The 27,594-nt window shown below is 58.5% G+C and overlaps 1 protein-coding gene and 1 long non-coding RNA gene across 11 annotated transcripts in view; one reads left to right on the forward strand and one right to left on the reverse strand.

The window, feature by feature from the left end:
- Window positions 1–13: 13 nt before the first annotated feature.
- NECTIN2 (nectin cell adhesion molecule 2) overlaps window positions 14–27,594 on the reverse strand; it is a 33,252-nt gene continuing 5,671 nt past the window's right edge. For 2 of the 10 annotated variants that reach the window (XM_038382542.2, XM_043502097.1), the window contains exons 2-9: window positions 16,663–17,013; window positions 15,769–16,062; window positions 15,393–15,510; window positions 14,010–14,158; window positions 3,230–3,374; window positions 2,188–2,251; window positions 1,948–2,031; window positions 14–1,390 (exon numbers count right to left, since the gene is read on the reverse strand). In XM_038382542.2, coding sequence (XP_038238470.1) covers window positions 1,211–1,390; window positions 1,948–2,031; window positions 2,188–2,251; window positions 3,230–3,374; window positions 14,010–14,158; window positions 15,393–15,510; window positions 15,769–16,062; window positions 16,663–17,013 — 1,385 coding nt within the window. In that variant the 3' untranslated portion in view covers window positions 14–1,210. Of the gene's footprint in view, window positions 1,391–1,947; window positions 2,032–2,187; window positions 2,252–3,229; window positions 3,375–10,920; window positions 12,310–14,009; window positions 14,159–15,392; window positions 15,511–15,768; window positions 16,063–16,662; window positions 17,014–19,444; window positions 19,973–27,594 lie in introns of those variants that run through there. The other 8 variants (XM_038382543.2, XM_043502098.1, XM_043502102.1 and 5 more) reach the window with 7 other exon arrangements.
- LOC122457398 lies at window positions 18,666–26,323 on the forward strand. The gene is made up of 3 exons (XR_006276924.1): window positions 18,666–18,677; window positions 22,691–22,695; window positions 25,789–26,323. It is a non-coding gene; the product is annotated as an uncharacterized LOC122457398 (long non-coding RNA).

Raw genomic sequence — 27,594 nt, forward strand, 5'->3', positions numbered from 1 at the left:
TGCAAAGGCACAAAGAGGAGCTGCTCACCCCCCCCCCTTAACTTGACACCCGTGGGGGGGGGAGAAAGAAGCAGCAGCAGCAGATCTATTTAGAGACCAATCGAGTTAGTAACACGAAAAAACCCTTCACGTTCTCAGATCCCCCCATGGAAGGTGCTTGTTCAACAGGGACCAGGGCAGGGCCCAGAAGCAGGAGGGGCTGATGGCAGGGCCCCCAACCCAGCCGGGCTGGGGAGTCGCCGAGGCAGGGATCCTGTCTGAGCCCATGATGAAATTCAAGTAGAGGATCCAGGCTGGGGGTGGCACCCTCCCCAGACTTGCTCCTTGCAATGGGGCAGCTCCTTGCAGCTGACCCACCGGTGTGGGGGCAAGGAACCAGCCCCACAGCAACAAAGGGAGCCCTCCCGATTCCCCCAGCCTCTCACCCATCCCCACTCGCCCAACCCCACCTGCGAGCAGCGGCAGCAGCAGGGAGCTGCTCCTACAGTAACTAAAGTCACCCTCATGCCCGGCCTGGGGAAGATGCTGCCTCCCGCCCCATCATGACTCCGACAGAAGGCAAGGAGAGACACTTCCCCTGGCGCGGAGAGGGGCAGGATGAGTTCTGACCTTTGGCAAATCCAGACTTCTGCCTCTGAGGCCTCCAGGCCCCAACACCCTGCTTCCCCCCCCTCAAGCCAGACCCCCCAGATCTGCTGAGGGCTGCAGCCTCACTGACCCCACTGGGAGCAGACAGGACAGGAGCCCAGCTGGGGTGGTGAGCCAGGCACCAGTGTCAGTCCAGGGAGCCGTGGGCAGAGCCAGGTGTCTGCCTAGAAAGTGCCCCCACCCAGATGGACAATCTCAGATATACATGGCTCAGGGAGCAGTGGGAGTGGGGCAGGGAGCTGTACGCTTGTCCAGAGAGTCATGTGTCTGTCCGAGACTGGGGATCCCAGGGAGCTGAGGGGGTAGGGAAGGGAGCCATGTGTCCGTCTGAGTTGGGGGATCCCAGGGAGTGGTCGGGATGGGAACTAATAGATTTCAAGGCCAGAAGGGCCCATTGGGATCATCTAGCCTGATGTTCCATATAACAGGCCGGAGAACTTCCCCAAAACCCCAGGGAGCACCTCAGTTGGGGTCTCATGTACAGGGCCGGGGGAGCTCCAGGGAGTGGGGAAGGGAGCTGTCTGTCTATCCAGGGAGACACGTGTCCATCTCTGCCAAGCTGTCAGACGTACAAGGCCCGGGACATAATGAAGCCCTGCTCGGGGGCACCCTCCCCTGAGGCAAAGGACAGGGCATCATAGATTGGGTTGATCTGGTCCAGGTATTCGTCCTCCAGGCTGGGCCCCATCGTTGCTGGCTCCTTGTCCTCCAGCGTAGGCAGCTCATGGTACCGTGGTAGGTCCTGCAAGGAGATGGATGGACAGATGGGGTGGGCAGCAAGGTTACCGACCCCTAGGGGATCCTCTGGGCTCACAGAAAGACAGCTGGACTAATGGGTTAGAGCAGTGAGGGCTGGGATCCAGGACTCCTGGGTTCTATGCCTAGCTGTAGGACAGGAGTGGGGTCTAGTGGGTTAGAGTAGGGGGCCTGGGAGCTAGGACTCTGGGGTTCTATCCCTGACTCTTGGAGGAGAGTGGGGTCTTGTGGTTAGAGCAGCAGTGGGGGGGGGTCTAGGAGTCAGGACTCCTGAGTTTTATCCCCAGCGCTGGGAGGGAGTGGGGTCTGGTGGGTTAGAGCAGTGGGGGCTGGAAGCCAGGACTCCTGGGTTATGTCCTCAGCTCTCAAAGGGGAGAGGGGTGTTTTCCGTAGACCAGGGGCAGAGGTTCCCAGAGGAGTTTCTGATCCGACCTGGTTGTTCTTATCAGGGATAATCCTAGTTGAGAGGATTGGACACCTGATCCCCCTGCCCAAGACCCTGCCCCCTCGCATCCCCTTCCCCCCTCCCCCCCCAGTAATTACCGGCTCTGTGGGATCCACCGCAATGCTGGGCTCGAAGTAGGCAGCTTTCAGTGGGATAGTCTCAACCTCGGGGGGATTAGAGACCTGGAACGAACCAGACACATCGGACCCCAGCCAGAGCCAGCAATGTGCTGGGCTGTTCATCTGAGCCAGGGAGAGAACCCAGGAGTCCTGGCTCCTTGCTCCCCGCTAAATACACCCCCCCCTACCCTCTGGAGGTAGCAGAGATGTGGCACCTACCAGCTCAGGGTCCTCAATCTTCTTCTGGGGAGGGGGCGGCTTGTATGCTGGGGGCCCATCCAGGCTAGGGGGCAGGGGAGATGGAGGCAGAGAGGTTATTGTGGGTGGGGGCAAGGAGGAGAAAGCATGTCCCTGACCCCCTACCCAAATGGTCTTCCAGACCCTCATCACTCTTCCCCCACACTGACCCCCTCCCCTTCCTCACTTCCACCTCCTCCACCCCTCAGAACCCCCAAGCCCCCTCCATACCTCTGATCCCCAGATTCCATCCCCCAAGCTCTGATTCTTGGACGCTCTGTGAGCCCCCTCTCCTGATCTTCCTGTCCACACCCCGACCCCTGCACACCCAGACACTGCCCCCTGTTCCCCAAACCCTGACCCCTGTGCCCCCAGACACTGCCCTGTTCCCCAAACCCCCACATCCCGACCCCTATGACCCAGACATTGCCCTGTTCCCCAACCCCTGTGCCCCCAGGTACCACCCTGTTCCCTGAACCTTGACCCCTGTACCCCAGACACCACCCTCTTCCCCAAACCCTGCGCTCCCAAGCACTGCCCTGTTTCCTTGAACACTGAGCCCCTAGGCACTGCCCTGTTCCCTGAACCCTGACCTCTGCGCCCCCAGGCTCCACCCTTTTTCCCAAACCCCGACCCCCATGCCCCCAGAAACCACCTTTTTTCCCTACCCCTGCGCCCCCAGGCACTGCCCTGTTCCACAAACCCTGACCCCTCCACCCCCAGACACTGCCCTGTTCCCCCAACCATGACTCATCCACCCCCAGGCTCCACCCTGTTCCCCGAACCCCAACCCCTGCACTCCCAGACACTGCCCTGTTCCACGAACCCCAACCCCTGCGCCCCCAGACACTGCCCTGTTCCTTGAACCCCGACCCCTGCGCCCCCAGGCACCACACTGTTCCCCGATCCCTGCACCCCCAAGCACTGCGCTTTTCTCCAAACCCCGACCCCTGCATCCCCGGGCACTACACTGTTCCCTGATCCCTGCGCCCCTGGGCACCGCGCTATTCTCCAAGTCGCTCACTCGTCGTTGTCCTGCTCTGTGTGATTCTTCTGCTGCTGGCGGAAAATCAGGACCCCAGTGGCCACCACGGCCATGGCCACGATGGCAGCGATGATGCCGCCGATGATGCCCCCTGTGCTGCCCGCACCAGCCATGTTGGGCTGGGCTAGGAAAGAGAGGAAGGGGGGCGTGAATGGATGAGGGGCAGTGCCACAGGGGAAGGGCTGTCCCCCCCCGGCCTCTATGTGACCCCCCCAGGATGTCCCATGGGCACAGAGGAACCTTCCTCAGGATCCTGCATCCCCTCCACAGCCCCAGCATCACAGACCTGCCCCTGCCCCAAACTCACCCACCCTCCAGTCCCCCATCCCCACACTGAAATCTAACCTTTACCCCTCACTCTAATCCATCCCTCAGGCCAGCCCCTGTCCCTCCCCCAGCCCTAACTCCTGACCCGTTCCCCTTTTGCCCTATTGGGATTGGGCCAGGCGCCCTCCAGACCCCCGGGGTCCCGGCTGCTCACTCTGGCCCAGCCCTCAGGAGCCCACCAGGTGGCGCTGCCAGGCTGAGCTATCCAGGGGGCAGCAAGTTTGTGGGCCCAGCACCAGGTCCTGGACCAGCTGGGACCCCACCAAAGGAGCTGATCCCAGCCAGCCTGGCTCCGCTCCCCACCCTCCCTCCACCCCCACGCTACACTGAGCACGGTGGGGGTTCATTGCATGAGAGTGAGCGGGCTGGGAAACAGGGTTCTACCCATGGCTCTGGGGAGCAGGGCGGGGAGGGGTGCAGAACTCCTGGGTCCCATTACCAGCTCTGAGAAGGGTGTGGGGTCTAGTGGGTTAAAGCAGGGGGAGGGGGGCTGGGAGCACTGTTCCCTCTAAGCTCTGCGCGTGTGTGCGCGCACACAGATCCTGAACCCCGTGCATACAGCAAAACATCGCACGCACAAAAATTTGCACAGAAGAAATTTTTTGCGCAAACAGCCTGTCAAAAATTAGAGGGAACATTGGCTGGGAGCCAGGACTCCTGAGTTCTGTTCCTGAGCACAAGGCTTGGGGGGTGCAGAAAAGCTCTCACCTCCCGGTTCTCAAGATGGAGCATTGGTCCTGCCCTATAGATGTGAGCGTCAACTCCCACCTCCCCAGAAAGTCACACTGTACTTGCAGGTGTGTGAGGAGCTCGCTCTCCCTTCTCTGCCAGCCAGTGCATCCAGCCTGCAAACTCCCCTTCCCCCTGCTCTCCGGGGAGAACCCAGAATTACACACAGCCCCATGCATTATGCACAAGCAACTGGGAATGCTGCCAGGCCATTTCATTTTAGCTTGGGGGAGGGGGCTGGGGGCTTTCAAGTTGCCGTGTTGCATGTTGCCCATGGAGCCAGAGATCTCAGCACCAGCAGGGACAGGCTGCTCTGGGCCTGGCCTCGCCCCATCCAGCAACCCGGCGTCAGGCTCCCTTAGCGAGACATATCCCTGGCTGTCCCAGAAACCCTGCAGTTATGGGGGGTCCCTGGTTATGGGGAAAGCCCCTCCTAATTCTCACCAGGTGAAAGCTGGCCTATGGCCCAAAGCAGAGGGTTTAACATGCACTTGTAACTGTAACTCTGCCGGTTTGCGTCAGTGGAGTCTCCTCCTATGCCGGGGAGGGGAAGTATAACGTAAGCAACTGGGCTGAGTCTCAGGACTCCTGGGTGCTGTTCCCAGCTGTTGCTGACTCCCTGGCTAACCTTGGGCCAGTCCCCGCCTCTCTCTGAAGCCAGTTCTCAGCTGGGAAACGGGGATAAGAGCTTGTGCTCTGGCTGTCTTCCCTACTTAGACCGGGAGCAATTCAGTATCCAGCCTGATGGAGCCCCTGTCTCAGCTGGGGTCTGTGCAGTGCCTGGCACCATGTGAGGCCCCCCACACTTGAGCCTCTCAAGCCTCCCGCAACACACGTCAGTAAGAACAATACTCTCCACATGTTACAGACAGGTTTCAGAGTAGCAGCCAAGTTAGTCTGTATTCGCAAAAAGAAAAGGAGTACTTGTGGCACCTTAGAGACTAACAAATTTATTTGAGCGTAAGCTTTCGTGAGCTACAGCTCACTTCATCGGATGCATGCAAAGCTTATGCTCAAATAAATTTGTTAGTCTCTAAGATGCCACAAGTCCTCCTTTTCACGTTACAGATAGTGGCCGAGATTTCCAAAAGTGCCTGGTAATTTTGCAAAAAGAAAAGGAGTACTTCACGGCTGCTACTCTGAAACCTGGTAATTTTGGGCACCCACCTAAAAACTCCTGAAAAGGGAGCCTTGTTTTTCGCAGGGCAGATGCTCAGTACTTAGCACCTCTCCCCTCCCAGAGCCAGGATAGAACCCAGGAGGTCCTAGCTCCCAGCCCCTGCCTTAGCTCTAACCACTAGCCCCCCACTGCTGAGGGTACAGCCAGGTCTCTGCTGAGACATTGCAGGGAAGGCAGCAGTACAGCCTTTGGTACCTGTGCTGGGATGGCAGCAGGTGACTCATGGGATCCGAAACCCATCAGCTCTTACAGGGGGAGGGGCTGTCTCAGGGTTCCCCCTCCCCTGCCACTGACGTGGGGGGAAATCAGAGCCAAGTTTCACTGTGTACAGGAGATGAAATACCAAAGCAATGACACACTCACTCAGGGCCCCCCCATCACCTCCTCCCATCTCCAGGGCTGGGAATGCAGCAGTCCCCTTATCTTATCACGCTGCCTGGCCCGTGGGAACAAAGTCCGACTCCTCCATTGCGCCTGCAGCCAGCCCCCCATCCCCCGAGCCTGCAGTCCCCGCATAGCTCCCATCCCCCCACGGCCCCCCTTCTCACACCACCTCCATCCTGCCTGCAGACAAGCACTGGCTTTCCCCCCCAAGCATCAGTGTCCCCCCCCCATGGGCTCCAATTTCACCTTCAGCCTTGGGGTGTGCCCAGCTCTCATCCGTCCCTCACCTCCTGCCTCCACAGGTGCCGTGGGCCTGGGACCCTACAGCCCAGATCCTTGGCCTCCCCAGCTCCTTTCCAGGCTGTGGGGCCCTGAGACTCCCCCAGCTGTGAACCCCCTCCACTCCCTATCTCCCTCCTTGGCTCTGTGGCCCTGAGACTCCCCCAGCTGTGAACTCCCTAGTCCCCCAGCTCCCCCCTGGGCTCTGGGGCCCCAAGACCCCCCAGCTATGAACCCCCCCATTCCTATCTCCCAGGCTTTGGGGCCCAGAGACCCCTCCCAGCTGAGACCCCCCCAGTCCCCTCACAGGCTCTAGGGCCCTGAGACCCCCCAGCTGAGACCTCCCAGCTGTGACCCCCCCAGCCCCCTCCTGGGCTGTGTGACACCAAGACTCCCCCAACTTTGAGAACCTGAGTCCCACAGCTCCCCAGCCCTGAGATTGGGGGCTCAGGCGACACTTCCCTGAGGGGCACATTACCAGAGGCCGCAGGCGCTGGGCAGGGACGGTGATAGGACGCCGGGCTAGTGACCCCCTCCCAAAGGGAAGGCGGGATGGTCCAATGGTTAGGCCCTTGCCTAGGACTCAGGAGCCCCGAGTTCCATCCCCTGCTCTCCCCAGCCTTCATGTGCCTAGGAGGGTATGTCCCATAGGGCAAAGCCCCTGCAGTGGCGAGTCTCCGAGCTGGAGCCTTGCGCTCTGTATGGTGACAGCCCCGCAGGAAGGTGCAGTATAGCAAAGTCCATTCAGATCCCCGGCTGCCACCACAGGTGAAAAGCCCTCCCACCGTCCCCTCTCTTGGCAGGAAACAGCCTAGGTGCAAGGGGAGGAAAATGGTGTTTCCCCTAGAAATGTTTGGATGAAACTGAAATAGGATGCCGGGCTTTGGCTTGGTGTTTCTCCCTTTGCATAAACAGAAAAACAACCCTGTTCTGTGTGACTCAGCATCTACAGACACTGGGGAAGAGCCTCGAAGCACGACAGGAACTCGCTCCTGGTCAGCCCCCCCACGGTTTGCTACAAGTGGATCCCAAAGGGTCCACACATTATTGAACCATCTGCTGATCCTTCAGCAGCTGAGCAATTGCTACAGGCAGCTGCAGAATCCAACAGCTCCCTGTTAATTCCACAGCCCCTCGGAGAGATAGGCGGGGGGATGTCCCATAACCCTCCCCCCCCCAGCTCCCGGAGTCACGGGCTGACGGGATGGGAGAGGCTCGGCTTGTGCAATTTACAAAAGGGAAGTTCTAGCCTGCGGCTTTTTGGGAGAAAAGCTACACGACATGGAGCGTGACCCGTACAGGTTCAGACAGACGCTAGAGAGAGGTCACAGAGCAGGAGCCCCCCACGCCAGGCACTGCACAAACACAGACGGGCTACACATGTCTCTAACCTCCAGGCATCCTCCCAGCAACCCCTTGCCATCGAGCCCTGGGAAAATCCCCGCTTCTCCCTGCAGCCCCACTTCCCTGCCAGGAATAAACACAGGCTATTTATACACCTCAGCCACTTAGAACTATGCCCGCAGCTCAGGCGAGCGCAGAGAGGAAATCACAGGATTTCCAGGAATGGGCAATGACGGGGGTGGGAGAGTTTGGGGGATGGCGTCACCCACCAGTGCTTGAGGACTCGCCCTTTCACTTCTGCCTTCACCCCAAGGGATTCCCATTGCGCTGCAGAGAGCCAGAGGAACGGAGCCTCCCCAGCATCCGACTAGCATCCCCTCCGCCCTACAGCAACCGCTGCCTACCATGCACCCCACCAGCCCCACAGGGACCCCTGCCTAGCAAGCATCCCTCTTGTTGGCTGACCTCATCCCTCACAGAAGTCCCCTACCTGGCATACACCCCATCCCTGCACCCTGCCTGGCATGCCCTCACCCAGCCTGCACCCACCCCCCAGGGTATGACCAGCCCATCCCCCCAAACCTAGAGCCCAGCCCAGGGCTGGGAGAGAGGCAGATGCTATTTTTAACTCAGGCAGCTTCATCCTTAGCTCAGCTGCTGCAAAGGGAGCCAGGGCCAGTCCCCTGCGGGGAGGATGGGGGGGCATGGGGGAGCTGCACTTGTGTAAAAGGGGAACAGCCCCAGTATGGCTGCTTCAGCTCCCAGCCCATGGCAACGTCAAACCCCATGTGGAACAGGCTCCAGGGGGCGGACAACAACAAGCGAGGGGTCACCGTGTATCCAGCCCCCCAGCATCTGCACCACAGGGGTCTCCCATGCAGCACAGATCCTGCGGTGTCTAGAGTGCCCGGGGGGGGGGGGGGGGGACAGTGGCATCATTTCCCCCAGCACCAACATCCCTGCTGCCTGCCCCGCGGCAGCCCTTGCTCCAGCTGTGGAGAGCTCTGGCTACTCTGCAATGGTCCCTAAACAGCCTGGGGGGGGCACATACATATGTGGGGGGGCACTCACCCAGGTGTCCTTGGCCAGAGCAGGCCCCCCACCCCCGTGCTGTGCAGTTGGGAGGGATTCAGTTAATTGGTCTTTAGCGGCCTACAAAAGCTGCCCTCAGACCCCCGCCCCATGCTATACTTGGGGCTGTAGCAGGGCAAGAAATGGGTGCCCCAACCCCCTGCCGTGATTCAGCCAGACTGAGGCTCCTGCTGGGGATGGGGTCCCTGTCTGGGCACCCCCCAAACCCTCGCTTAGCCAAGGGGACGCTCAGCAAGATCAGGCAGCAGATTCCCAACAGATGAAAGGAAGCGACTCCCATCCAAGGCAAGTGAGCCCGTGGAACTCACTGCTACCAGACACGGGGAGTCACCCAGGGAAAGAACACCAGCAACTTCTGGCAAGTTGTACACCCCAGTGCGGGTATGACACCGATCTCTAGGAGTTCAGGAAGAGACCTGCCTGAGGGGTGGGGGGAGTGGCCAATTATCACCTTGCAGGGCTCTCACCTCCCCTCTGACACACAGCATGGGATGGGAGACAGGATGCTGGGCTAGATAGGTCCTCACCTGGCAACTGCTAGATTCCAAGCCTCAGCTAAAAGGCAGCGGATCCGACCCTGGGCTGGGGAGATGGCAGCCAGGCTGGGAGATGGGTCCCAGGCCTTCCCAGAGCCGTGAAACTGTCTCGACTACTGCCCAGTCCCGGCAAGTGTGGAACAGCTGCGAGCACTTCAAAGCTGGGAGCTGCCAGGTCAGGGCCAGGTCAGCCAAAAACCAACCGCAGGACTGCTGAACTGACACCACAAGCTCCCAAGGGGCATGGGGGCTAGAGGGGGGTGCCCCAGACCTGCAAAGGCATGCCAGAGCAGCATGGGGGAGACAAGTCCCACAACAGATCACAGGTCTCCCCAGCTCCTCCAACCTGGGCAGGCAGCACTGGCAGCCCAGGTCACAGAGAATTAGGGGGATCCCAGCAGTGGGGGAGGTGGGTGGCACAGGGGAAGCAGGGGGAATTCTGGCAGCAGGGAATCAGGGAGGGACCCTTGCATGGAGGAGTGAGGGGAGGAGCCCCAATACAGAACCCAGGAGAGTAAGTCAGTCTGGGGCCCCCTTACTGGTTTCCCAGCTCCCCCACCCCGACATCTGGCCCCAGCTTCTCTCAGCTGGCCCTCTGCATGAACCATACACCACATTTCACACCTGAGCAGATGCTGCTTGTGGTGACGCGGGCCCAAAACCACAGACTCCTGCAGCGACACCCACGGGCCTCCCCAGTCCCACAGGGTGGGCCCAGTCCCCAGCCAGTTACAGCCAGGGGCAGTGCTCCTGCCCAGCCTGGAATCTAGGAAGGCACAACGGGGTGCGAGACAAATGGCAGAACCTGCAGCGCCGACAGAGCCAGACGACCCCCCGAGCCTGCCACCAACCTGGGCAGCTACTAATAAAATGGACGTTTTCCAGCTCAAACCTGGAACCGCCCCAGAGCAGGCTGGGTTTGAGGAGCAGGTCCAACTGATGCTTTCTGTCACCCCAGACACTGCATGGGATGTTTCCACACACCCCCAGGGATTTTTAGTTTTCTGTTGATTAAAATGGAAATTTCTGTGACCACACAATGAAAAGCACCAGCCGTTTTGGTTGGAAAGTTTGGGGTTTTTCCTGCCCACAGAAGTAGTTTCTGCCCATCTCTAGATAGTGGGCGATTCACTGTCCCTGCACACACCCACTTCTATACCCCTCCAGCGCAATGCCCCATGGACACCCCTCACTTTGCTAACAATGCATTTCCAGTGTGCCCCCGGCCGGCTCCCTCCCACGCACACCATGCAGTAATACAGGAGGTGAGTGGGGGGAGGACATATGTGCCCCCAGCACACCCTCCTTGGCACCGTGCACCCCCTTCAGCATGCAATCCTTGGTGCTTCGCGCACCCCCAGCATGCCCGCCTTCGTGCAGCATGCCCCCCCAGGCACCATGCGCCTCCTCCAGCATGTCCTCCTTAGTGCCGTGCGCCCCCCCAGCATGCCCACTTTGGTATCATGTGCCCTACCCCCCCAGGACACCCGCCTTGACACCACACACCCCCCCGAGCACACCCACCTTGGCGCCGCATGACCCACCTTGGCACAGCACCCCCCTCCCACCAGCACGCCCTCCTTGGCACTATCCCCCCCCAGCATGCCCTCCTTGGCCCCATACACAGCTGCCCTTACAAACACACCTGCCTTCATGCACATGCCCCCGCCCTCCCAATAACGCAGACTCTTCCTCCCACCACCTATGTGGCCCTTCATGCTGTGCCCTGTCCCCCGCCACAGCAATACTCTTTTCAGCCCCACCTTCCCCCCAGCAATGAGAAGAAACAGGGCTGGGTCTGGGGTCCAAGGAGACTTTATTACACACAAAATGGAGACAGACTATTACGGTGCCATAGCAACCAACACACTATGAAAATAACCTCTCTAGGGGGTTCGGGGGCCCCAGGATATTTACACTGAGGGGGCGGAGGAACTGGCACCGTAACACACAGCATGGGGGGGCTGAGAATAGTGCGTGGGCGGGGGGAGCATAAACAGAGTGTCACACACAGACACTAGGAGACAAGGGAGAAACACTGCTCCCTAAGGCAAAAGCATACTGGGCACCCCGGGGCCATTCACCCCCAAATCTGAGCAGGTCACAGACATAGGGTGCGCCTCAGGGAAGCCTCCCATACTGAGATGGGGTCACACAGACTCTCCTGCTCTCATTCCAGGTGGGGCAGAATCAAGCAAATCACATCTTGAATTGAGGGAGCTGCATGGGCCATCTTTTAAAGGGGGAGGGGGATCTGTGTTCCCCCATTTCCAGCCAGGCTGGGGCACCCCAGCACAGCCCCAGTCCCGTCCCCCGTCGTCCCCCCCGACCTCTGAGGCAGACGCCTGGCTCGGGAACTACTCTAGTGTACAAAAAACGAGGCATCAGCACGAACCTTCTTGTTGGGAGGGGGGGCTCAACTCCCCATCCTGCCCCCCTTCCCAGCACTTGGGGGTCCCCAGCCCCATGTATTCGCCCACATGGGTATCAACGAAGCCTTTCCCCGAACACAAGGGTGCATCTCCCCCCACCTGGCCAGGCAGCCGAGACCCGCCTTCTGCCTAGGGCTGGTGGGATCACAAGTGAGGAGTCCAGCATCCTTGGCCCCCCAGCAACCTGTCGCCCCCAGGAGTTTCCACCGCCCCCTGAGTTAATCCATCTCTGCTCCACAGAGTCTCTCGTCCTCTCCCGCGAGGGCTTCACCCCCCATTGTCTCGGCTTCCCTGCAGGGCAGGGCAGTCACACGTAGACAGCCGTCTTGGAGATGATGGACCCGTCGTGCTGCGACTCCATGTCGTCGTCCTCATAGCCGCTCGGAGCGCTGTGCCCGGGGTGGGCGCTGAGCTGCAACATGGGCCCCACCTCGTCAAGCCGCTCCTCCTCCTCCTCCTCTTCGTGCCGTTGGCCGGGGTAGCCACAGGGGCCGGGCCGCTCCCCGGGGGCCCCCTCACCCGGCGTGGCCTTGAGGGGCCGGTCCAGCTCTGAGTCAGGGCGGTAGGTAAAGTTGTGGGGCGCCCCATTGCCATAGACGCGGGTGGTGGGGTCATAGGCACCCTTGACAGGGGGGTGGGCGCGGTGCCGGCGGAGCAGGAAGAATACCAGAGCCCCCAGCAGGGCGAGGGCCAGGATGCCCCCGACGAGGCCCCCAGCCAGGGCTCCAGCGCTGCTCTGCAGCCTCGTGGGGTGCTCTGGAGTAGAGAAAAGACGGGGCAGGGGGTCACTCTCCGAGCTTCGGGGGATGGAGCCGTGGGGGGAGGGACGGGGTCATGGCGACCCCTTGGTCATCTGAGGCGGCGCTTCCATTCAGAGCCGGGTCCTCCTGGGACCGAGACGGGGTCTCCCCCCCTCCCCGCTCTGCCCAGTGCCCCCAACCTTCCAATGCACCTGGGCCCCTGCATGCCCATCCCTCACAACACATCTGGCTGTTGGCATATGCCCCGCCCCCAGGCTATGGACACATGCCCCCCCCCACAATGCACCTGGCTAGTCGCACACACCCAGCCCCCCCCCACAATGCACCTGGCTATGGACATTCCCCCCCCACAATGCACCTGGCTAGTCACACACACCCCGCCCCCACCCCCACAATGCACCGGGCTATGGACACGCCCCCCCAGCCGCCACCCCCACAATGCACCAGGCTATGGACACATGCCCCCTCCCCCCAACACACCTGGCTAGTCACACACACCAAGGCGCTCCCCCCCACAATGCACCTGGCTATGGACACATGCCCCCCCACACACACAATGCACCAGGCTAGTCACACACACCAAGCCCCACCCCCCTCTCCACAATGCACCCGGCTGTTGGCACACACCAAGCCGCCTGCCCCCCCATGCATCTGGCTAATGGCACATCGCCTGCCCCACAATGCACCTGCTTTTTGGTATATGCCACACACGCTCCCCCACGACGGACCCGGTTTGCCCTGCCCTCCCACAATGCACCTGGGTATTAACTGACCCCCCCACCCCCGACCCCATATTAATGCTCACACATGCTGCAAGGCCTACAAATCCTGGCTGCTGCAGGAGTCTCGCACCTGTGTGCAGATCCTGAGAGCAGATAATTATTGGCACAGGACAGTCAAAGGCATCCCCATCCCCGCAATGCTGCCCAGTCACCACCAGAGCGGTAACAGCAGGAGGGGCCAGGAACAGGACGCAGGAGCCCTGACGCCAGCCCAGCCCCCTGCTTAACCCACTAGATGCCCCCTTCGCACCCCTAAGAACCAGGGAGAGAACGCAGGAGTCCTGAGACCAGACCAGCCCCGATTCACTAGGAAAAGCTGAAGCTGCTGGAGATTACCCCAGCTCCCACGCTGCAGGACCCCGGGGAGGTGGGGGAGTTGGGGAGAAGAGTCTGCAGCTTCCAGCAGGGGTGTGGGAGAACCCACCACACCCCCAGAAAAGGCAATGAGGTGTATCACATTCCCCGAGCAGCTTCTACCAGCTAGGCAGGGTCTCTGCCCCCCGTCCCTCGCTCAGAGGGCATGGGCTCCAGCAGGAACCAGAGCAATGCCTTGGGGAGAGGCAATGAAGCGGCAAGGGGGGAGGCACCAACAACATTTGCAGGGACCCCCTCCCGCCCCAGGAGAGGCCCCTTCGCCTCCCAGGGTATGACACGGACACCCCTCCCCCACTCCTGGGAGCCCCACCCCATGGAACTTCCAATATCCCTGCATGAGATCACACCACCTGCCCCTGGGAGCTCCCCCAGCACACAGACACCCCCAGCCCTGGATGAGCCTCCCACCCCTACCCCCACCCCGCGCTCCTCCAATCCTTTGACCAGACCCTGGACCCAGATCACACACCCATCCCCCTGGTGGGGGAGGGGACACCCCCCATTGTCAGCCACTGGGGAAGGACCCCGGCGCACTCACCTTGCACCAGGATGATCTGGTCGACCCGTGTCGTCCCTACGCTATTAGTGACCTGGCAGATGAAGGTCGTGTTCACTGTCATGTCCACTGACTGCACCAGCAACCGGTCGCCCTGTACCTGCACCGTGGGGGGCAGTGACCCGCTGGGACTGGGGGAAGGGAGGGGAGAGGCTGGTGAGAGACCAGGGCAGGGGGACCTGACTCCCAGCATACCCACCCCATGCCCTTCTCAGACCTGGGGTTTGACCTGGCTCCCAGCCCCATCCCATGTTCAACATAGTAGACCCCACTTCCCTCCCAGAGCTGGGATAGAACCCAGGACTCCTGGGCCCCGCCCAGCCATTTGACTCCTTCAGGTGTGCATTCAAAGCAGGAACAACCCGCAACACACTTGCTGCTGTCACACTATGAGGAGTGGGAGGCAGAGGGTGACACAGGCAGCGGTGGGCAGCCACTGGGAAAACGGCTCCAAGCTCTGTGCCAGGGGCTTGGTGGGGCCCTTCAGGTAACCCCTCCGATGCTCCAAGTAAGCGTGGCTGCCCAAAGCACGCTGACCCCCACCCCCCAGCTGCAGTCCTCCCCGGCACAGGGCTCCTAGCTCTGGGTGTGTGTGTGTGCGCGTGTGTAGCTGTTCCTCCCGGGTGGGCAAGATGAACTGGTTCGGACCATCAGCCTCCCGGGCCCTGCAGAAGCAGGGACAGAATGAGACAGCCCCCTCCCAGCCAATCAAGTCTCCCACAGCGACAGGCCACCCTGAGGTGAGGGGCCCACCTACAGAGAGCACCCAGGGCCCCTTGCTTGCCTGGCTCTGGGGAGTTTGGGGCCCCGCAACCCAGCAGAACAGGACCTGAGGCCCCTCACAACCTAGAAAAACAGGTTTGGGAGCTGGTTTATGTTTTCATTTCCTCCTCCCCATGGGAGCAGCACCGTGAGCCAGGACCTGCCACCCCTCCTGTAAATGTAATCCCTTTGTCCCCTGGAACACCCCTTCTCCCATGATGGGCGCAGAACCCAGGAGTCCTGGCTCCCAGCCCCGCAGATCTAACCCTCTAGACCTTATTCCCCTCCCTGCCGTAACCCCAGAGCAGCTTGCACCCCAAACCCCTCATCCCCGGCCCCACCACATTAATTTTGTTATATGCATGTGCACATGGGTGGGAAAAATTAGAGGAAACACTGCCTCCCAGCCCCCCCTGCTCTAACCCACTAGGCCCCAGTTGCCTCCCAGAGCCAGGAATACAACACAGAAGTCCTGGCTCCCAGCCCCCCTGCTCTAACCCACTAGATCCCAATCTAGGAGTCAGCCAGTGTGTTTGGGGGGTGGTGGGGGGGTGTCTAACAGCAGCAGCATCTCCTCCCCCATGGACCTGTGCAGGGACTCACGTGCTCCAGGAGTAATGGGTGGGTTTGGGGTTCCCTTTGGCCACACATCTCAGCACGGCCTCACTCCGGCTCACGTACCAGTTGTCATCATAGCCCTCGATGGTGACTTGGGGGGGGTCTGTGGAGAGTGCAGAGGGGCCAGTCAGACCCTGACGGCTGCCTTTGGGTCCCAAGCTATCCTTGTCCCAGAGACAGAGGGAGAACCCAGGAGTCCTGGCCCCCAGCCCCTCCCCACCTTCTAACCCACTAGACCCCACTCCCCCACCAGGGACAGGAAAAGAACCCAGGAGTCCTGGCTCCCAGGCCCTCTGCTCTAGCCCCCACTCCCCTCCCAGAGCCACGGATGGGACCCAGGAGCCCCGGGCCCCTCACTCACACAGCACAGACAGCGTGACAGGGATGTTCTCCGGCTCCGTCAGTGTCCTCTGGCTGATGACGCAGGTGATTTGCTGCTGGTCTGCCACTGCCGTAGGCACCATGTTGAACTGGCTGGTGACGGTGATGGTGCCGTCTCCGTTGGTCACCTCGGAGGCATTGAAATTGCCGGGGAGGGTGGAGATCCAGGTGATGCGGGCGGGGGGTTTGCCATTGGCCGAGGTGCAGACGGCCACCGGGATCATGGTGTTACCCGCCACCACCTTCCGTGACTCGGCCGTGTTGGTGGGCCTGGCTGGGGGGGGACCAGAGGGCAGGGTTAGCCAGTGGCGTTCCTCAGGCTCCTCCAGCCAAGATCGGGGGCGCCATCGTGCCAGGCACTGCACAGAGATTGGACTTGGCCAACCTCTATGGGAGCTGAACCAGGAGTCCCGAGTCCCAGCTCCCCGGACTCATCTAGCCAAGATCCCGTCGCTGAAAGTCCCTTTCCCAGCAGCTGCCGACCGAGAGCTTCTCCCAGAGCAGCCTGGTAGCCGTGCCTAACTATGCTTTCCCCATCTTTAATTAAAGCAATTAGCACAGGCAGTTCTGCCCATGTCAGACACAGGTACGAGGATCCGTGAGGCACCGATTTCACCACTTCCCCTGCCCTGGGAGTGGTGCAGGCTGCATCTGACCCCAGGGGCATCCCACAGACCATTCCCTAAAAAGATGGGACCTGCAGGCCAAACCATCAGCCCCATATACCCCCTAGAGGGGAAGGCCTGTATCTCATTCCCCCACCTCCACCCCAGCCAGTTCCATGCCCTTGGGTGGGACTGGCACATCCTAGAAGGGAAGGCCCCATGTGACATTCCCTCCCCAACCAGTTCCCCGCCTTGGGTGCCCCCCTCACCCAGGATGCTGAGCGTGGTGACCCCATCCTCGTTGCCATGAGGGTAGGTGGCGAATTCGCAGATGTAGGTGCCCTCGTCGCCCATGCGCAGGGGCTGGATGATCAGCGTGGCGTCCTGCAGGGAGACGTTCAGAAACCGGATTCTGCCGCTGTTGTCCAAGGGGAAGTTGGGCTTGTGGTCCGGGAGGTAGACAGCCACGTTCTGCTTCTTGCCCCCCATCTCCTTCATCCAGGTAACCTGGCTGACCTTGACATCGGAGCTGGTTGTGGGGAAGAGGCATTGCAGCGTGGCCTCGTCGCCCACATAGCCCGTGACCTCATTCCGGACCTTCACCCGCTGGGTCAGCACCACTGTGGGGGAAAAGAGACAGAGCCAGTTAGTGGGACAGGGAATGGCCTACTCCAGCCACTAGACCCAATGCTGCTAACAGAGTTGGGATGGAACCCAGGAGTCTGCTCTCCCAGCCCCTCCTGCTTTGACCCACTGGACCCTACTCCCCTCCCAGAGCTAGAAATGAGGACTCCTGGCTCCCAGCCCCCCTGTTCTGACCACTAAACCCCACTCCCCTCACAGAGCCAGAACAGAACCCAGTAGTCCTGGTTCCCCGCCCCTCTGCTCTGACCACTAAACCCCACTCCCCTCTCAGAGCCGGGAAGAGAACCCAGCTCTAACCACTAGACCCCACGTCCTTCCCAGAGCCAGGACAGATCCAAATGTCCTGATTCACAGCCTAGAGAGAGACTGAGCTGGTTAGCGATTGTGGGGGGAGAACAAGAGAGACAGACCCCCAAAAATATCCCACACTGAGCTCCAAGCCCCTGCAGCCCAGAGATGGCCAGCTCCTCACTGGGGATGTCCCTCTGACAGGGACATGTGGAGAGATGTGGAAGGCTGGGAGCCATAACCCCAGAGAATTACAGATGGGTTTGGGGGGATAATTCCGATGGGAATCATTTAAGTTGCAGGTGTTATTCTGGGGGTCTGACTAGATGATCTAATGGTCTCTCCACCTATGGACCTGCTTTTCTTGCCCGCCGGGACCCTTCTACCCACAGATTCAGAGCGATTCAGGTCAGAAGGGACTGTTCGTGCTTGCAGTCTGACCTGCTGTATAGCACAGGCCAGGGAATTCGACGCAGTCGCCCTGCACAAACCCGCCTGTCAGCGAGAGCCCACCACTTCCCATGGGAGTCCCTCCCAATCCACTCAGAACTGGTGCCTTGTTCCCAATTGCACCATGTCTGGCTTTACTGTCCCATCACTGGCTCCTGTTCTGCTCTTCCGCTAGGTTCAGAGAGCCTTTCAGTGCCTGGGACAGTCACCTCTTCAGGGGCGTTGGAGCAGCGTGTAGAGGGGGGTGCCAAGAGCCACTAAACCAAACTGTAAACTCTGTGTATGATGGAAACCACTTCGACCCCCCCGACCCCCGCACCTCGTGACCCTTGTGAGACGCCAGCCAGACTGAGCACGCTCAGCCTCGCTCCAAGGCATTTTCTCCAGCCCTCAGATCATTTCTGCAGCTCTTCTCTGCCCACGGGTTTAACTCCATGGGTCTGGGGCATGCAGAGCCCTGTACGAACGCGCCTGTTCCTGGGTCGTTTGCCCAAGTAACAACACCTGGGCAAGGGCTGCACAGGAAATTGCTCCGATAGAACTGAATGTGGCAGCTTTGTAACTGGTACAACTGCATGCTTAGACCTAAGGCCACCTCCAGCCAACCCCGTGTGTCCACAGGGCCATTTACACAGTTACCTGAATCCATTTAAACCCAGACCTTAAAGAGGTGCAGCTCTGCATATAGACAAGGCCAAGGGACAACTGGGGCCAGTTCAGAAAAGGGAAAAGCTAGGCTGCATACTGTGGAAAAAATATCACAACAGAGAGATGGATCAGGCTGGAGAATTGTCTCCCCAAAGGAAGAGCTGGGAGCCCCAACCTTGGGCAAGGGGTCCCTGTATAAATAGCCCCATGTCCCACCCTGTCAGGGATGCACCAGATGAAGATCTCTTCTGACGTGCTGCCATGAATTAGTAAAGGAGCAAGCATGCAGCTTAAAGCGCTGTCACCCTCCCGCACCCCAATCCAGAGTGTAGGAGAATCGAGCAGAGAGGGCAGAGGCTGCCAGCAGTGGGACATGGGAAGATTTCTAGCCCAGCCAGCTGAGTGCTGCTACAGGTGCTGATCAAATTCACTCCATTTAACAGGCCCCCTTGCACCCGATTTGTTCATCCCACTAACCGGAGACAGCGCTGCTCTCCCAAGGAGACCCATGCAGTGTCTGGGAGCCTCCCCCGACGGTCTGACTGTCCAATGTGCCATTGTATTCCAGCACAGACAGACAGACTTGTTTTATCCACACCCCCAGACCTGCAAGCACAAATACACACCCATCCAACTCTCTCACACAAAGGCTTCCACCTCTCCTTGTACAGTCACTAATCTGAAATTTTCGTGACTCAGGGCCACATAAGACCCATTGTTTTTGTTTCTTAAACTCTTCCTCCCCCCAGCCCGATTTGGCTTGTTTTGCCTTCTGCTTTTTGAGGTGTTTTCTTGTCTCCTGACACCCCACTCTGCCAGCCAGGAGAGCCAGAATGGACTTTTTCCAAACAAAAGCGGCAAGTCTCAAATCACATGACCCTGGGAGCTGGGTCTTTATGAAGAAAGATCAGATAGCACAAGCGTCGTGACAACAGCAGCACAAGTCAGGCACAGCGCTGGATCTCCCCAGCCCCGCCCCCAGTGTGTCTCTCCATGCGGACATCCCTGCTCCCCCCGTATCTGCGTGGCTGTATCCATACAGACTGCGCGTTTACACATACAGGCGTGCAGGCTAAAGGCACAGTGCATTTTCAGGCTGCTGAATCCGGTCTGGTTCGGACTTCGCTATCTGGGCCACTTCCATTGATTCGGCTTCACCCTCACGCGCCCAAGACATTGCTCCAATTTCATGAGCCCCCAGCCAGGGGGACACACTGTGCAGATCGGGAGCTGCCTGCTTCCAGTTAAGCAGTAACTTGGGTCTGAGGTCAGAGGGCCCCGACACAGATTAGCCCCAAAGGCCCCCAGCTCCAGCAGTACCAGTCCCACGCTGCAGACATGCCACGGGGCCCAGGATCACTCACAGCCGCCTCCCTTCAGCTGAAAACGTGCAGCTCTGCGGGTGTCCCGGCATGGGTGTCGCCCCCCATGGTTTGGATTTGCCCCAGAGCTGCAGCTCATCTCCTCGCAACAGTCCTAACCCCCGTTCCAAATGCAGACAGCGGTACAGGGCCTGCCAGCCACCACCTCCCTCACACACACCCCATCCCAGACGACTGCAAGAGTTAGAATACCCCATGAATAGGAACAGCCCTGTGCCTCACTCCCTGAGCCAGCCAGTCCCCTGCCCCGGGAAAGGCCCTGAATCCCATTCCCCACCCCACTCTGAGACAGCCCACCCCCTGACTGCTGCTCCCAGATGTGGATTCCCCCTTGGTATGACTCTCATACGCACAGCCCCACCTATCCCATAGCTGGGCCTGCATCTGAGAGATCACACAACCACCACCCCAACCTGGCCCACAGCTTCACAGGAACTGGCCAACATCTGGTACTACAGCCTTGCCCCAGTCCCAGGCCTGGTGCCATCAATGGCAGCAGCTCTCCGTTGGCCCCCGGGGCAGGAACCAAACACTATCACTAATAAATGCTTCATATCTCAGAAAACCCGTTACTCACCAGACACAGCTGGTAAATGACTCACCACCATCACATAGTGAGTTGGCAGCAAAGCTACGAATGGAACCCATCCTGGCTCCCAGCCCCCAGCTCTAACCACTAGACACTGCTCCACTCCCAGAGCTGGGACAGAACCCAGGAGTCCTGGCTCCCAGTCCACCCCTTAACATCTGGCCCATTCTCCTCCTGCAGCAGAGCTATGAGCTTGTGTCCATCCAGGCTGGGGGCACACAAAGCGTGGTATCTGGGCAGGGATTTGAGGGACATGGATGCAAATCCAACCCACACACACAGAGGCCGCATGTCCCCTGCTACAGAGATGAGGACAGCAGATGGCTCAGGGCTATGCAGCCCAGTTCTCCCCGCATTTCCAAGCTGCTGGGTAAGGTGCCAGCTTCTCTGCTTCACAGACAGTAACCTACTGTCCCTGCCACAGCTGCCTTCCTGTCTGGCAGGGAGGACATGGGACACTATTTCCTGCACGCACGCGCACACACACACACACACACACCCCCTCCACCCAGACAATGCAGCAAAGGGAAAGCAACATGCCTGGGTCAGCAGGGAGTAAAGGACAGAGGGATTGGAGCTGGGGAGGCTCCCACTCGCTGAACAGGGACAGGGAGAGAACTGGTCATACTTTAATCACTGTGGCTGGCCTGGCTCAGCACACTACAGCCTGGATAGAACCCAGGAGCCCTGCTCCCAGTCACCCCCCCAGTCCAATAGGCCTCACGCCCCTCCCAGAGCTGGGATAGAACCCAGGAGTCCTGCTCCCAGCCCCCCCGGCTCTAACCACTAGCCCCCACTCTCCTCCCAGGGCCTCTGTATCAGGCTGGCTGTGGGATCCACTACTTTCCCTCGCAGCTCCCTCCTCCGCTAGCTCTGCCGAACCAGAACCTTTTGAGCTGCAATTTCCCTCTTCAGCCACTCCAAAGAAAACCCGGGTTGTGGACTGGGACTCGGGACACCTGGGTTCACTTCCCAGCCCTGCTGCTGGCTCCCTGTGTGAGCAGGGCCAGTTCCTGCATCGCCCAGAACCAAACTCCCCAGCTGTAACGTGGGGAGATGATCCTGCCTTTGGCCACTTAGACTGCGAACATTTTGAGCCAAGGATTGCGCCCAGCTATGCATCTGCACAGCACCATGTCTGCCTGGGGGGGCCCTTCCAATCTCAGTCTGGGGGGCAGCACCCAGCACAACGGAGGGGGTCACCCAATCTCAGCCTGGGGGCCAGCACCCAGCACAATGCGGGAGCCCCTGATTTGGCCGGGGGCAGCTGCAGAGCATCCGACACAATGTGGGGGGGGGACTCATTTTGATCTCGGCTGGTGGGAGCCTATACAGCGCCCAACATGCCCCACCCCCCAAATCATGCCCAGCCCCTCCACTGCATTTTGGCTAGGAGGGCGAGGTCTGTGCAGCACCCGGCATGACAGGGGGAGTGGGGCCCCTTAGCCCTGTGTAACAAACAAACCCCCCTAATTGCACCATCCCTGCGCCCCACTTAGATCAGTTTGATAAATGAGAGAGGAAAAAGGCTCCAAGCAGATTTTTTGCCTGATGATTTTGCTGCAGAAGAAAAGGCTTTTTTTGTTCCCAGTCAGCTAAGGGATCTTTGCAAGAGAGAAAGAGGCACACAAAAGGACAGACGGCCACAGGGCCGAGGCACACAAAGGACAGACAGCCAATGGGACAGACACACAGACAGTTTCACTTTTTAAAAATAGCCATAGCTGGTGAGGGACTAGCCTGGCAAACGCACCCACCCCAAACCCCTCTCCGCTCTGGCTTCCAGAGCCCTCTCTTAGGATTCGTCCCTCAGCTAGGACCATTATCCCAGTGAACCAGGCACGCAGACCTCCTGCTCGTAATGGGAAGCGACAGAGCCATCTCGAGCTGCGCGCCACAGTCAGTCTAATTCTAAGAGCGTGAATGAAGCGGCCCCTAATTTAATAAGAAACCAGATCGAGCGTGAGGCGGGAGCATTAAAAATTCAGTTTTACATGAGGGGAAAAACAAAAACCGAAAAGGAGGCGGCGGAGGGTAACTGCAGAGCTGCATTATATCCTCCACTGCTCGGGGAAGCTCCCAGAGACCCCAACTAAGCAGAAATAAACCTGGACTTAGTAGCGGGCTTGGTTATCCCCTTTTTCCTGGCTTTATAATTATAGTCTCTAACCCAAATCCCCCTCTTTTTCCTTCTCAAATCTACATTGCTAAATAGCACTGGTGTGTTGCTGTTCAATGGGCCCCACAGCCCAGAGGTGCATCTCAGAGCCAGGCAAGAGAGCCCTGTAAAAACAGCCCCTGTGCCCCACCCCAGAAGCAGCCACATCTCTGCACAGCAGGTACACGGTAAACACAAGCAGCTGGTATTGCCAGCCTGGACCACACCCCCAACTTGTGGTGCTAAGAGGCACCTGTTCCTTATCAGGAACATTTTGGGAGGGGGGAGCAAACAGAGAAGGGGGACCAGGATTGTGTCTGACTCTCCCTCTCCCTGCCTCCAGCTGAGTCAACAGGACCAGACAGCAGCAGCAGGGCTGCAAATGCACAAGCGTGTCCAGCTGGACCAGCCTGGAAGCCACCCCGATTCTCCCACCACTGCAGGTGAGCCAGGGAGGGGGCTAGCGGCTCCCCGCCACCCTCTATGCTGCTTTAGACAGCTCTGTGGACAATGCTGGCTCCGCATCGCAGCACAGGGAGGGGGGCTAACTACAGGCTCCAGCAGCAATAAGAGGCAAGTTACATATAAAAGGCCCCTTCCCATTGGGCAGTTCAGGTGCCAGGTGCTCATCTTGGTGGGGGGGGAGGAGACAAGACCCTGAAGCGCTGGGTGCTCCAATGTGAGGCAGGGGCACGGTGTGGGACAGCAGCCAGATGGAAACAGGCACTGGGAAGAGAGGATGACAAGAGAGACCCATGCATAGATGGGGGAGGAGATGCTCCAGTCATTGTTAGGGCCTGGGAGCCAGGACTCCTGGATTCTATCCCGGCTCTGGGAAGAGCACCGTTCCAATAGCTCTAGCTACAAGAATGGATGGGGGCTCACTGTTAACCTAGTTTGCCCTCTTGGCCGGCCTCACACAGCAGGTCAGACAAGATATTCACAACTGTCCCTTCTGGCTTGGACAATCTATGAATAACCCAGGCCAGGGAACGACACCTGGCAATTCACCCTTTGCAGCAGAGCCTTAACACAGGGATGACACTAACATGCACTGAGGCCCTCAGGTCTGCGGGGCAGGGACTGTCTTATCATGCGTTTCTCCCTTGCAAATACAGCCTCTCGGCACTACTGCAAAGGGTGAGCAGCCTGCACAGGAAACAGCAGTGAGAGGGGCCCAGACACAGGAGCTTTTCACATTCCCAGTTCTGCTGCGATGCAGGGAACCAAACAGGGAACCAAACAGACTTGCAGCAGCCATGGGCTGGCAGAAGGCAGGTTCCAGTTCCCTGGCCACTGACCATATCAAGGGAATGATCTCTGATCTGGGATGGGGGCAAGGAGTCACCCCAAAGGGCTCTGGGGGAGCTGAGCACATTCCCTGGCCTCAACTGCGCTCAGATGACATTTAGACTGGTCTGCATGCCCCTCGCAGCCACGGCTATACAAAGGACACACTAATCCTTAATGAATACAGATTTAATGCCTGTTACCCTCAGGGATCGGCCCTGGGTCTGGATCTGTTCAATATCTTCCTCAATCATTTAGATAATGGCACAGAGAGTACACTTATAATATTTGCTGACAATGTCAAGCTGGGAGGGTTGCAAGTGCTTTTGAGGATAGGATTAAAATTCAAAATGATCTGGAAAAACCGGAGAAATGGTCTGAAGTAAATAGGTTAAAATTCAATAAGGACAAATGTAAAGTACTCCATTTAGGAAGGAACAACCAGTTGCATACACACTAAATGGGAAATGACTGCCCAGGAAGGAGTACTACGGAAAGGGATCTGGGGGTCATAGTGGATCACAAGCTAAATATGAGTAAATTGTGTAACTGTTGAATAAAAAGCAAACATAATTCTGGGATGTCTTAGCAGGAGTGTTGTAAACAAGACACAAGTAGTAATTCTTCCGCTCTACTGATTAGGCCTCAACTGGAGCATTGTGTCCAGTTCTGGGTGCCACATTTCAGGAACAAATTGGAGAAAGTCCAGAGAAGAGCAACAAAAATGAGTAAAGGTCTGGAAAACATGACCTATGAGGGAAGATTGAAAAAACTGGATTTGTTTAGTCTGAAGAGACAAGACGACTGAGAGGGGACATGAGAACAGTTTTCAAGTACATAAAAGGTTGTTACAAGGAGGAGGGAGAAAAAATATTCTCCATAACCTCTGAGGCTAGGACAAGAAGCAATGGGCTTAAATTGAAGCAAGGGAGGTTTAGGTTGGACATCAGGAAAAGTGTCTTAAGTGTCAGGGTGGTTAAGCACTGGAATAAATTGCCTAGGGAAGTTGTAGAATCTCCATCATTGGAGATTTTTAAGATCAGGTTAGACAGACACTGCTCAGGGATGATCTAGATAATACCTCATCCTGCCTTGAATGCAGGGGGCTGGATTAGAGGACCTCTTGAGGTCCCTTTCAGTCCTACGATTCTGATTGCTAGAGGCCCCAACAGAAATCAGGACCCCTGCCCCCCGAAACCGAGATCAGAAGTCCCCATCATACTGGGCGTTGCAGACATGATGAGAGACTCCCAGAGCGTCCAGTCTCAACAGACCAAGGCAGGATCATTATCCCGCATTACAGATGGGAACCGAGGGCTGCAGTGACTCTCCCAAGGTCATCCAGTGAGTCTGGCAGCGCTGGGAAGAGAACCCAGGTGTGACACGTCTCATCCCAGCTCTTTAACAAGGCCACTCTGCCCAGGCTCCGATCAAGGCCTGAGGAGCCAGCTGATCCTGGTGCATGTTTGCTGTCTGGGGAAGGGAGAGGCAGAGGATCAAAGCAACCCACACTGATTATGACCGACCACTTCTTAACCTTCTCCTGGAGACGCTGAATGCAGGGAGGGGGACGGGCAAAGGCCGCTTTCCCAGTCTCTGAATCGTTCTTGTAGCTCTTCTCCGAGCCCTTCCCACTTTGTTTACAGCACCAGAACCAGATGCAGTGTCCAGTGATGGCCTCACCCGTGTTGTACACAGAGAGAACACCTCCACCCTGCTCTGGCTTGCTGTTCTCCTGCCCAGACATGCCAGGGACCCATTCACTCCCCCTTAGCTACAGCATCAGCTGCCAGCTCATGCTCAGAGACCCTCGAAACCTTTCCAGGATACAAGCCACCAGCGTGAGCCACATTCTTTACATCCAACAGGTGGGGAAACCATGCAAGGCAGCAACTGTCATTTTTCTAGATTTTAAGGCCAGAGGGTCCATTCCCCATCCCCTGAGGGGACATCGCAGGCCAACGAGTTTCACCCAGTGACCCTGCGCTGAGCCCAATAACCCGCATTTGGCGAAAGCCCCTTCCAGAAAGGCCCCACTCTGGTCTAAGATGGAGCCACGGCCCTCGGGAATTTGTTCCCCTAGTGATCCCCTCAACATCAGACTAGTGCCTCCTGTCGCAGCTGGGATTTGTCTGGCTGCAGCTGCTAGCCACTGGCTCCTCCGCCTTCCTTTGCTAGCTCAGAGGCTGCAGCTCGCAAGATTTCTCCCCGGGATGGCACTCAGATCCCATAACCAAGTCAGCTCTCAACCTTCATCTGAGAAGCTCAGCAGATTGCGCTGCGTCCATCTCTCCCCATCAGACCTTTTTCTCCAGCCTTAGATCGTTTCTGGGGCTCGTCTCTGCCCCCTCTTCAGCTTTTCCACAGGCGCCCCCAGAACAGGACACAGGATTCCAGGATCCGTCTCACCAAGACAGAGGTAAAATTGCCTCCCTTCTCCTCCTCACAGCTCCCCTGTTTATACACCTGAGGACTGTGACTTGCCCATGGCCACCCAGTGGCCCAAAGCTGGGAGAGAACCCAGGAGTTCTGGCTCCCAGCTCTAAACCACGAGACCCCGCTCTCCTCCCAGAGCTGGGAGAGAACCCAGGAGTCCTGGCTTCTGACTCCCCCTCCCCTAACCACTAGACCTAGGGTGATCAGATGTCCCAATTTTATAGGGACAGTCCCGATATTCTGGGTTTTGTCTTATATAGGCACCTATTACGCACCACCCCCATCCCAATTTTTCACACTTGCTATCTGTTCACCCTAACTAGACCCCACTCCCCTCCCAGAGCTGGGAGAGAACCCAGCTGAACCCAGGGTCTGAACCATAAAGGCCAACCAATCCGGAGCGCGATTGGCAGGAGAAGAGGCTGCAGCCCTGGGGAATCCAGGAAGGGGACGACGGGGTGTGTGCGCCAGGCCAATCAATATGGCTTAATAAATATAACCCACAAGATGCAGCAAGCAGCCCCTGGGGCGGGGGGTAATTCTGATTCTCCCTGGTTTTTTAAATACATGCAAACGATGGGGGAGGGGAGAAGTAGGTCACCCACCAGGAAGCTGCCCTGCGCGGTGAGGGCGGGGCAGCGCAGCCAGAATGAGGGAAGTGCTGTTTGATGTAGTTACAGCAGGCAGACAAAGCGGTTTCAGTGGAGCAGGGACTTGCAGCAGATATCCACTCCCCTAACTGCCCGGTGCCAGACTGCGGACAGGGCGGGGGAGAGAACTGACCGCTGAAAGGCAGGCCAGAGGGTGCAGGGCGGGAGCAGGTGATAGGCTGGGAGAATGCGCAGCTGCCTGCAGGTCAGCAGGGGGACACAGGAGTCCTTGAGAGAGTAACAGAAGGGGGGGCTCCCTGCAATCTCCCCACCACTGCACCCACCACCCTGGCAAACCTGTCCCTGTTCTCCGAGTCCCTTCCCTGGGAAACCAGTCACAGCCCTGCCACTCCAAGGCCAGCACTGGAGGATCAATGAGACGTAACTCTGCACTTCAGAGGCAGGTGCCCAACGACAAGGCGGAGGGATCCCCATTTTACAGACAGGAAACCGAGGGACAAGCAGGAAGGACACTTGGCTAACCTTACAGTGCCAGAGCCGGGGATAGAACCCAGGAGTCCTGGCTCAGCACTGTAGCTGCAGAGGACAGAGCAGTCTCTTCACATTATGTCGCCACATCCTTTGCCATGCTGCTGCAATGAGCCCCCATCTCTGTCCAAGAGTCACTTCTAGGAAGGCAGCATCGCAGCTGAGGCGCAGGGTGG

This window comes from Dermochelys coriacea, chromosome 24 (genome assembly GCF_009764565.3).
Source record: "Dermochelys coriacea isolate rDerCor1 chromosome 24, rDerCor1.pri.v4, whole genome shotgun sequence".
NCBI classification, from domain to species: domain Eukaryota; kingdom Metazoa; phylum Chordata; order Testudines; family Dermochelyidae; genus Dermochelys; species Dermochelys coriacea.